The sequence below is a fragment of the Oncorhynchus keta genome, chromosome 34 (assembly GCF_023373465.1).
Source record: "Oncorhynchus keta strain PuntledgeMale-10-30-2019 chromosome 34, Oket_V2, whole genome shotgun sequence".
Taxonomy (NCBI): domain Eukaryota; kingdom Metazoa; phylum Chordata; class Actinopteri; order Salmoniformes; family Salmonidae; genus Oncorhynchus; species Oncorhynchus keta.
Window position 1 is genome coordinate 37,226,104 of NC_068454.1, and position 11,379 is coordinate 37,237,482.

An 11,379-nucleotide genomic window follows, 5' to 3' on the forward strand; every position below is an offset into this window, starting at 1 on the left:
TTCTTCTCAGAAAGCTTTGCTTGAAAATCTCATTTGGAAAGTTAACGAACAATGCCCCTGCTTCTTGAATTGAAATTGTACATGTTAGATTTTAACCGCAGAATAACCAAATTTGCTAGTTTTGAGTCAGAAGATTCGTGCATACGGAATATATGATTTTTTCTAACATTATAATAACATAGATATTACCATGTTGACGAGCATAAACATCAGTTATACTAAACATGTTGAGTAAATGTCGAGCCTAAATATTTCATACAGCTAATAAACTATATTCTAGAATAGGTCAATGGTTGTAATAAAGTACATTTGGTCATATATAACAGGAAACATGAGGCCAACATAGTATTTTTTTAGTTCATGAGGCCAACATAGTATTCTTTTAGTTCATGAGGCCAACATAGTATTTTTTTGTTGTAAAAACAAGATACAAAATAATCATGAAAACCTTCATTGGCACTGGCACTATGCAATATTTTGACCACTAATCAAAGATAATCTTTTCATTAGCAACATTTCCGTTGTGGCTAAATGTATGTCTTGCGTTGGTTACAATGTCGCATAACGCATAACACATGTATTAACTAAGATATTTGAAACAAAAGAAATCGATAGAGGAAGATCTATAGGATCTTCCCACCGAAACAAATTCGACCAGGCTCAATGTGGTGTTGAAAATAGGGTACAACAAATAACTACACGAAATCAGCCCCAAAATAGAAATGTGGTATTTATTGAGAAGAAAAAAACTCTTTAGACCTACTAAGCTATGCATGCGGTTCGGTTGTAGTCCTCACACACCTTTTTGGCCAGACTATCATCCTTTACTCCTAGGATATTAAAATCATAAAATGAGGTGCTGTTCTAACTAACAAGTTATACTTGTGGGCCTATTTTTCATATATTGAATTCATAAAGGTGAAATAAAGGACCATGATTGAATATTTACGCAAATATAGGCTACCTAAACACATTAATACAGCACACATGCACGTATTATTAAGGCAAACCAAATGTATCCCTATTAGTCCAGGGAATCCAGGACTATGATTTTTTAAAGACTATTACGCATTATGTCATAAGATGTAAAAGATACAAAATAAAAAATACTATAATGTATTTTGGCGTATTAATCAATGCTCAGTATTTTCTTGGGGAAACTAAGCAACAAAGAAATTTAAACTTACATTACATGTGTATGTTATTATTATTATTATTATTATTAGTACAATTCATTGTAGCAGTCTTTCGTTCATGATAGTACCAATGTGCTTCGGGTCTGTGAAGACAGCGAGAAGGCAGTGTACACAAATGGCCTTTAGGATGTTTTCGTGTGTGTATTTCAGCGTGATTCGGCTGGGCATGGGTATGCGTAATGCGTGCGTAAAATGGGGATTGTATTCTGTTGCATTCTATTGTTGTGTTTCAGTGGGATTGGTACCATTGGAGACAGCATTTTTTAAATGGTAAACTCATTTTCTTATTGTGGGGTCGACACATCGAACCTTATCTCCCTGGTCACATGGGGTTGGAGGCAAAATTCTTTCTTCTGCTTCAGTTTTATGGCCTACCTACCGACTGTCTGTTTCTTCTCCTCACTAGGGGTTAGAAGACTGCATTATGCAATGTTCCATTCCAGCATATTATCATTATTTTCAAAGAATTGTGCAATTTTACGGCAAGAGAAGGATATTTTTGAAAATAGTAAGCCTAGGAATTGGGCCTGTACGTGATTTGAAAGCACATTTTACGAGAATCAACCAACCTTGAGGTCTCATCCAGAGGAGCGTCTGTGGAAAAGACGGGCTTTCATTTAGGCGCTCTGGTAGTTCGCCAGTATTACCACCGGACGATTTATAGTCAAGGTATTGTAGCAGCTCGGTCTCTTGCGGTGTCGTAAAGGCCTGCTGTCTCTGTAAATTATCGTATTTGTGAAATTTAGAGCAGTCGCTATGACACGTAATTCCACAAGGATTCGGTTGATAACATGCGCGCTGCTTTGCATGATTATAAAATTATTGAACTTGATGCAGAGGCTGCTACAGACCCAACAGACAAGCTTGTGGAAAGGCTGAATTGTAAGCTGCAATAAATGCCTTTTCTGTTTGTAGGCCCAACTGCAATAAAAAGGCTCGAAATAACAACACATTTCTGCCTAATTTTAAGGACAATTCCAACGATTAAATTGTGACTGGAGTAGGCTAGTTTTGTTGTCCAACAGTCTTACGGTTGGTTTAGTTTTTAAAATTCCAGAAGTCAGTAACTGTCGACTGCTGAACATTGATCAAGCACACCTAAAGACACATTTGCCGTTTCTTCTGATCCCAACGCATGAAATGAACCAGGGACGGGAGAATGTTTTGCTATAGGTCGACTTGTCCTGCGGTATATATTATTTATATGTTTGTTTTTAATGAGACTCATAGATAACTTTGTCCCCAAAATAGCGCAAAAAAAGAAACCTACAAAGAGGCAAGGTCAACAGATATGTTATGATACAACCGCATACCGTAGGAGCAAAAACATCCTAGAATTATATGTACAGCTATATGTACAGCAGTTAACATCACTGGATGAGGCTGAAAAAAATACAAGTGGAGGGAATTCAGAGTTCGGTGTTTGTCCCATGAATGAAAACAGTTCTAATATTTTCGTATATGTAGGCCTATCCTTTCCTTTTCATTAGTCTTCGCTAACATTTCAAGGACATTTCTGATAGGCCTAGGTGAACCAATAAATCAACTAATACAAATAAACAAATAAATAATCGTAATTAATGATAATCCTATTAATTATCATAGTAACTCAAATCATTAATTACAAACTATTATACCGATTGCTCTAATGTAAAAGCATATTTTCACTGTTTTCTGTTATTAATGTAGGTATGGTTATAGGCTAATTACGCTCATTATATTTAAGGGTTAAAATAAAAAATCTAGTCAGCGACACAATACTAAATGAGAATTTTCGCCAAATCTATAATTGCAACTATAACACTCAATATGTTATTTGATGTAGGCCTATAGGCTTATATTCTATCTACCGTTAAAAGCGATCTAACAAAGCCTCCAATCTTTAGAATGTTTTTTTTTTTATTAATTAATTGAATATTATATTTGAAACAAACATTTAGGGCCTATACCTCGATCAACCCATCGACCGCCATTGAGATGTAGTCTTGTGTAGAACAACGTCGCCCTCTAGCGCTCTTGATTACCAACAAAATGCTCCCCCAGTATAGAATAAGTTGTCTCTCTTCATTAACCAATAATACTATCTCGTAGACCACTTTAGCAATACTTGGAGAATAGGGGGAATTAATGTGTCAATCATCATCATTTATTTTCATCAAAGTAACCAGAGCGATTACAAATTATGCATCAAAATCCAACTGTATTCTCAGATGTTTCAACACCCCCTGATTAACAATGTACGTTTTTTTTTCACATAAAACGCAGGTCTTTTTTTTTTTACACACAGAACAGTAATTACATGTGACATTTCATGGAATTTCAGAAACAGGGTCTAAATCCACCCTTGCAGTGCCAATAGATCCACCGCTGTAAACGGCCTTCTAGGCAGCAGTCAAAGTGAAGTTTTTCCCTCTCAATAGGAAATGCAGTTGATGAATAAACGTGACGTTCTATCCATTAGGGGGTCTGATTTCCTCTCAGTCACGAAGACAGACAATTTATCGACCAGACACCCTGTAGAAAAAAATGGCTGCATTTCTGTTAGTCAGCAACAGACTCAAACACCCCAAGTAAGAGTGTTTCAAAGGAGAGTGCAATTATTGCCCTGGCTCATAAACTCATTTAGACCAGACGTCTAGCCATCTATATGGGTTTATTGGACCACGTTTCTTCCTGCTTTAAAGCAATTATACGTACAGGTTGGACAATAAATTGGAAATCCGTGCAACACCTCTCCCAATCATAAATTCTTTATTACTAGTCTTTTTAAAACATGTTCATTCTCCTACTTTTCAAGTGAAGTCCAACCACCTTGTAAGCCAAATTCATACTAGGAAAACAATCCTGAAATGGTAGTTCACTACACCAAGTGGCACCTTTTAGATGTTTCATTCTGCTGACCTTAAAAACATTTTTTTTAAAGACAACGAAATGTCCAATCATTGAATCTCCAGGCTCATACAGATTAACCAAAATAAATGTATTTAAGTGAAAGAAACGTTATCATTAACCCTACGTCGCCCCTCGTCAACCCATCTAATTATGTTTGCAATAAGGCGTTATTAGTCCTCCCTCTCAATTCTTACGAAGTACTTGCATTGAGGCGATGGGGCCTACACTAGCCCATAGCTTTATATTAAGAGTCGGCTAATACACGTTGTTGAATTGGTGTTCAGAGCGTCAGGAATAACTATATACAGCAATGCATCTCAAATTGAAATATATATATATATATATATATATATATATTCAAATACAATGTAGCTAGGCTAATAACAAGCATGTCTATATAGGGACAACCACTGCAAAACAACTGAGCAGAAAAGGTGATTTAAGAACAATTTAACGGTTAAATACAGCCGGAATTGGATTGTAAAAATGCATAAATATTAGCCTATGTAATGATTAAGGCTACGTCCAATAGCTTTCTTATCTTTTTTTCAAAACTAGCAACCTCAGAAAAAACACGATGACAATATCATAAATACTCAAAAACATGACCCTTTCGTTTTAAATTCTTGCCCTAGAGTAGGACAAACATACTCAGTTGGCCTCTACTTTGTTAAATCATTTCCAATTTGCGTGAGGATTCTTTCGCCGAAATATAAGCATAAATGCAACTTCTTAAAACATTCGATTTTTTTTCTAAAAGGCTACACGACTAAGAAAACTATATACGCAAGCATATTATTCCCTGGTCTCATTTTGGGCATAAATACTCGAGCTCGGGGTAATCAATAGAGTAATTCGTTTAAGACTCAACATTTACTTTGATTAAAACTAAAAAGAAAGACAGCGTATTTACGTGCATGTTGAGTCAACCTTTCCATTTGATACATCAACACAAAACTGCATAGCTTAAGCTCCAACCAACCTTTTATTCTAAGTGATCACAACAATATGATACATCAAAAGGCGAGGGACTACACCCGGGCTAGTTATAAGTGATCCTTACTGCCTCTCTCTCTGTTCATCTTTTTCATTTTCATTCTTCTGTTCTGGAACCAGATTTTCACCTGCCTTTCAGTTAAATTGAGAATTCGAGCAACTTCGTATCGTCGATCTCGTGTCAAATACATGTTGAAGAGGAATTCTTTTTCCAGTTCTAGTGTCTGATATTTCGTGTATGGACATCGCTTCTTCCTTGTTGAACGTGCATGAATCCAGTTTGCTGCAGGGTTGTCTGGAGAAGAGAGGGGACAAAGTTGAAACTCACATGAGAATAAGCAGGAAAACGAAATAAAATAGAAAATACAAGCATCGGAATGTAATTAAATACTGTATAATTGTGCAAAAGACTGAATTTGTGGATATAATTATTACCACACTTTTGTGTTAAATACCCACTTTACAGCAGTGGGTAGTTTTTTTCGGCCCGTGGTTATGAGCTAGACACTTTTATGGGTTAGTAAAACCTCCAGTTTTACACACCCAGCTCCTACAGTTCTTACGGTTGTAAATCAGGGGGCAATTCCGTTTACTTACTTGGGTCAAGTTGTTGTTGTTGTTTCTCTTCTTTAGGCTCGCTGTGACTCGACATATCACTGCCAACGCTCTCTTTGGTTACTTTTTCTGGGCATTCGGATACTCCACATGCGTAATCAGGGCCAGGGTCGACCACCGGAGTCTCTGTCTCAAAAGTGGCACTCTCAGTCCTTTTCGGTGGTAAACTTTCGGGCTTGGTTCCATAATGCCGACTGTTAGAGTGAAAGCCGGAGAAAGAAACGTTAGAAATTGGGTCTATCCAGGACCGAACATATCTGCTGTCTGCTGCGGAGAGATGGGACTGGTGGACGTAAGGATGGTAAATCCCTGACACTGCGGCAGTGGACTGCGTGTGAACAGAGGACCAAGACCCTGGGAAAACGGCTGACTTGGGTGCAAAACTGCAAGAGGAAAAATCTGCATTGTCCCCAACACCTGATGGCCTTGAGGTCGTAGTGTGCGGACCCTGGATAAAACGCGCCCCGTACACATCCTCCACTTCATGCCCCATTATAGAGTCCACATAATAGTTACTTAGAGTGCTACTGGTCGACATTTTTGGATCCCTTCGTAGTCATATAAAAGGTTACACTGTTACGGAAACCTTCCCTCTGAACAATCATAGTATTTTTGCTGGCTTAATCTTCAGGGATTGGTTACATGAATCACGTGATCATATTTACCAATACAGTGAGTAAATCAGTCCGCTGGTAACGGTAGGCCTATCTTTAATTTGCCTATTTATTCAAGAGTGCCAATAAAACCAAATGTTTGAAGAGAAAAAATGTAAAACCTTAAGAAATTCTGTGTTTCTGGGCCTTTTGAATGTGCATACATACGGTTGAGGGCGGTGCCGGACTATTTTTTTTTTACGTCAACAGATTAATACACACATTTATTTCACAACCACCACTCAACATTGATGCCATTGCATATTATGCATGTAAACTCTTACAAGATATCGTCATAAGGTATGTCATACACTCAATGCTTGTAAAACATTTTATAGACTTCTGAGTTGTAAGTCCTCGTAAAATAAATGTAATAACATGCTGTAAAATAACGAGACACCATTTCCGCACCGACTCTGTTTTGGAATTGTTAGTTTTTATTAAACGAGGAGTCACATTCACTAGTTTGGTTGGTCTTGTAAGTTTGAATCAGGAAGTATTATTTGTATACAAATTGTATGTATCTAAAGGAGAGCCATAGGCCTAATGTTTTTATGATCAATAAAATCTTTATGAGGTGCGTTTGATTATACATTAATGTGCCCTTAATAAAACGGACTCTTGGCGCAACAAAGTGGATCTGTGCAGAGTAATGTCTAAAAATCTAGATTTAAGAGGGCCTTTTAGGTTTTCTTACTTTTGAGAACACATAACATCTTGATTATGCTATTAGTCGACGACTCACCCCAATAGCATTGGAACTAGCCTACGTTTGCAAACTCTCATCAAGACACATATACAATGAATAGGCCTAGAAACGTAAATAAAATCCATAAATCGATTGATTTAAAATCCATAGTCAGGATGGAGCACAAACAAGGAGAAAGAAGGAACAGAACCACACCGCGGTGAGCTGCCAATGAATTTGTGCTTGAACGTCATTAGGTCCATACACGCTATAGGGACCCGCTTCGTCAGCGTTTGCTCGAGAGACATAGCACATTATAGGTCTTGTTATAAGACCGTATAAGGGCTCACATATGCTTATAACACGTTATAGAGCATTAGCCTATACCTGGATGCTTTAAGTAATGTGTTACCAAACGAATGATGCGGCCAAGGGGGCCAATGTTAAATAAAACCATACAATCGTTGTTGTTGGTGGTGATGGTGTGTGTGTGTGTGTGTGTGTGTGTGTGTGTGTGTGTGTGTGTGTGTGTGTGTGTGTGTGTGTGTGTGTGTGTGTGTGTGTGTGTGTGTGTGTGTGTGTTTCAGCATTCATTCATCTGGACATGAGGGGGTGATGTGTGAGTAAAAGTGAGGCAAAGGAAAGCGGAAAATAGGAGTACCGAGTTCAAATAGTCTGCACAGATATAAACTTGGGTTGGACTGTACACAGTGGCTGAAGACCAGTCTACTAGTGGGCAAACTATATGCTATTATAAGCCTACAAAACAAAACAAACCATCTCATGACGTTTAAATGCATCAACATAAGCAACATTTTGAATCATGACCGAATGTTGAGCCAATATTTTATTTAAATTATTATTGTTTTTAAATCAGAAGTAAACATTATTGTACACTATATATATATATATATATATATATGATCAGAGCCTTATATTTAGGTGGTATGGAAACAACCGTTTTGATCAATAAAGCAATTTAAATAGGCTATTGTTATAGGCCTATCCCTCTACACACTTAGAATAAATGGTTCTATATGGAAACCCTATAATGAACCGTTTTTCTAAGAGTGTAGCGCATTTATGGTAGCATATATCCAGACGCCAATGGCTGTTTTGTAGGTTGATTAGGAACCTTCCCAGATCCGTGTAAATATCGTAACATGTTAGCTACATAGTTATATAGGGCATTATTGGATATTAGTCTTATTTTTGTGTATTTGAATAGAAGTAAGTATAAATGTGTATTTTGTGTATTTGAATAGGTTTTACAGTCCACGAACGCCAATTAGATACCTTATTCACAATCAACAGCTAAAATTACTTAACCTTACAGGCTAACTTTCTTTTTCATTACAGTCAAGTTGCTGAAAGCTAATTGAAAATAGTCCTAATAACTAATTAATGATATATATAATCATAAAAAAATATTTCAATAGATAATAACTTAAGGCCTATAAGATCATTTGAAAATAGCCGGGCCGAAATTATGTTGAGTGTAGCTTAACGCTAAAATTGAGATGCTTCATATTTGGGACCCTGAACACAGACCTAAAGATAAAATACTTACATCGTTATTAGACTTGTTTTTCTCTTACTTTTCATTTACTTTGATTCTAGCACGATAACAATTTGAAGCTACGGACCAGTCCCTATGAATTTTAACGGAACTTTAAAAAATATATATATATATTTTTTATTTTACCTTTATTTAACTAGGAAAGTCAGATAAGAACAAATTCTTATTTTCAATTACGGCTTAGGAACAGTGGGTTAACTGCCAGGGGCAAAACGACAGATTTGTACCTTGTCAGCTCAAGGGTTTGAACTTGCAACCATCCGGTTGCTAGTCCAATGCTCTAACCATTAGGCTACCCTACCGCCCCTGGAACTGAATGAACGTTAGGGCCTATAGTGTACCAATTCCAGAAATAGTGCTCTACTTTACTTTAATGTATTTCTTACACACCTGCCCGATGAAAAATCCTTGGCTTACTGCAAAACAAAACACTGAAATAAGAAATTACATTTGACAATCAATTTATTGCAGGATACATGCCACAAACATGCATAAGATGTACACTCATTTACATTGCTCACCACATTTATAATACATAAACGTTTAGAAGATTACTTACGATTCAGCTGACGGTTTGCGCTTAACTCTTCAACGAATGTTTAACTATTCAACCACTATTAATGTGCTTTCATGTCGAAAAAAAAAAATCTTACAAACAAGTCACTGTGACTTCCTTAGACTCAAATCAAACCAAACAGTCCAATAATGAATACCTACTATATTTTAATAATTTAAGACCTAGCCTCCTGTATGTATGTACCCTGTGATGAAACATTCAAAATACACAATGCGTCACAATGTAAATGAGACAAAAATAGCAAATACAGTCACAGTTTCAGTGAAAAAAACAACAACAAAACAAGTCCAATGCTGCCACAGCACTACTTTGAAGAGAGAGGAAAGGGACAATTAAACAAGCATTTGTAAGCATGCTCACGAAAAGGTGAGATTTGAGGTAAGTTCCCGAATTCGGTTTTCCCTGCTCATTTTCTTGAGCTTCATCCTGCGGTTTTGAAACCAGATCTTGACTTGCCTGTCGGTGAGGTTGACGCCTTTACTGATCTCTAGACGGCGCTCTCGAGTCAGGTACATGTTGAATAAAAACTCCTTTTCCAATTCCAGCGTCTGGTGCTTTGTGTAGGGGCATCTTTTCTTCCTGCCGCTTTTTGCAGTCAACCAATTGCTCGTTGGAGGGTCAGTTTTGTTGTCTGAAATGAAATCAAACCAACACATGTTTTAACATGGCAAAATATGGAACTATCACAACTATGTTTTCTTTAGTCACACAGCTCTGATCAGAATGATAGAACGCTTCCGTTATATTGATTTAGTTTTAGCTTGTATGGGTATTATTGGTTAGTAGTCGTAATCTGCTACTACCATGTTGAAATATTACAGGCTGTAAACTCTAACTAACAACACTTGCTCTAAATTACACGAGTTTTTAGACCAAAGTAATATTTGACATGCATATTAGGCATACTGATGAAATCCACTACAATACACGTTTGTTAGAGCCTGCCGGAGTATTTCTGTATTATCATTTCGGAGGAAATTGATAATCACAACACTGAGGATGAAGATACAAAACAGACTACAAGCCTTATGTCTACTAGATGTTAATAATATGGATTACACTTCACTAAATAAATAACATTTTCCCATATAATTCTTACCAAAATATAAAATGGAATATTCTGTTTTGCTACAATCAATAAAGTAACACATACATTATAAATATAGAAAAATATAGAAGAGAATAGACCTCAATGCAAATATGTGCGGGTCGAACAGTTTCCTGTAGCATTTTACTGCAACCTGAGTAAGGCTCTCATTAAACATTACGACTTTAGGGCTGTTTGTGTTTTATATTGGGTTTTATGATGCTGGAGCGTTCATATTACACCATGACACGATTCATCCTTGTATTGTACCTACCTTTCGCTTCCTTCTTTGGCAACTCTGGGCTGGAGACTGAGGCTTCAGTGGAGCAATTCTTCTCCTCTTGCGCGCTCGACTTTGGATCCGGGCTTTCCGCGGGGATGGGTGTCCTGCTTATCTCCCGGTTATGCGGTATATCAGCTGTTTTCTTTTCCACTTCGACAAAGGAAGACAACTGCGGTTTGGGAGTAATTCTGTTGAGCTGCATCAATGTGGTGTTTGGACTCGTCATCTCGTGGCCATAGTCCTGGTGTTTCCCACTCGCGTAAGTTTGGCTCAGTCTGAAATAGCCCGGAACAGGGATCTCGGGGCCATCAACTGAACACGATTCGGGGATTATATTAGAATATACAGGGACATCGGACGAGTTGACCTTTGCTATCTTGTCTGAATACATGCAGTAATTACTCTCCTCCTTAATGTTTTGTGAAAATGTGCAATTGGGCATCTGGTTGGATGGTTGCTCTATTCTGCAAGATCTATTCGGATCTGTCCAGTTATCAATTTGAGGTATGTAAGAGTGGACATTCATGCCCATATTTTGGTGGTTGACGTCCCCTCGTTTACCGAGAGACGGCAGGAGTCCACAGGTTTGCATTCCATAAGTTCCCATTTCTGCACCGGACGGCATGTACATGTTGGTGCTGGAGTAAAAGCTGTCTGTTCTGCAAGCGCCAATCAACGAATCAACTAAAAACGTATTTGCAGCAGGAGAGCTGTTGGGAAAGGACATTTTTGTAGAAGTTTTAAAAAGGAGAGAGATGTCCTTTGTAGGCTGACATATCTAGCACAACAATCTCCGTGTTGCTCAGGATGCCT

At 37.5% G+C, this 11,379-nt stretch overlaps 2 protein-coding genes across 2 annotated transcripts; both read right to left on the minus strand.

Moving 5' to 3' along the window:
- Nucleotides 1-2,812: 2,812 nt before the first annotated feature.
- On the minus strand, nucleotides 2,813-6,464 carry hoxd9a (homeobox D9a). Its single transcript, XM_035749117.2, has 2 exons — nucleotides 5,682-6,464; nucleotides 2,813-5,379 (listed from the first exon to the last, which is right to left on the minus strand). The coding sequence occupies exons 1-2, from the start codon at nucleotides 6,235-6,237 to the stop codon at nucleotides 5,135-5,137; spliced, it is 801 nt and encodes a 266-aa protein (XP_035605010.1). The 5' UTR covers nucleotides 6,238-6,464; the 3' UTR covers nucleotides 2,813-5,134.
- Nucleotides 6,465-9,069: 2,605 nt separating this feature from the next.
- On the minus strand, nucleotides 9,070-11,379 carry hoxd10a (homeobox D10a). Its single transcript, XM_035749118.2, has 2 exons — nucleotides 10,558-11,379; nucleotides 9,070-9,827 (listed from the first exon to the last, which is right to left on the minus strand). The coding sequence occupies exons 1-2, from the start codon at nucleotides 11,291-11,293 to the stop codon at nucleotides 9,553-9,555; spliced, it is 1,011 nt and encodes a 336-aa protein (XP_035605011.1). The 5' UTR covers nucleotides 11,294-11,379; the 3' UTR covers nucleotides 9,070-9,552.

Coding starts and splice junctions, on each gene's coding strand:
- hoxd9a (XM_035749117.2), bottom strand. CDS start 6,237: ATGTCGACCAGTAGCACTCTAAGTAACTATTATGTGGACTCTATAATG. Junction 5,380..5,681: donor ACAACAACAACTTGACCCAA/GTAAGTAAACGG, acceptor TCTCTTCTCCAG/ACAACCCTGCAGCAAACTGG.
- hoxd10a (XM_035749118.2), bottom strand. CDS start 11,293: ATGTCCTTTCCCAACAGCTCTCCTGCTGCAAATACGTTTTTAGTTGAT. Junction 9,828..10,557: donor GCCAAAGAAGGAAGCGAAAG/GTAGGTACAATA, acceptor ATTTCATTTCAG/ACAACAAAACTGACCCTCCA.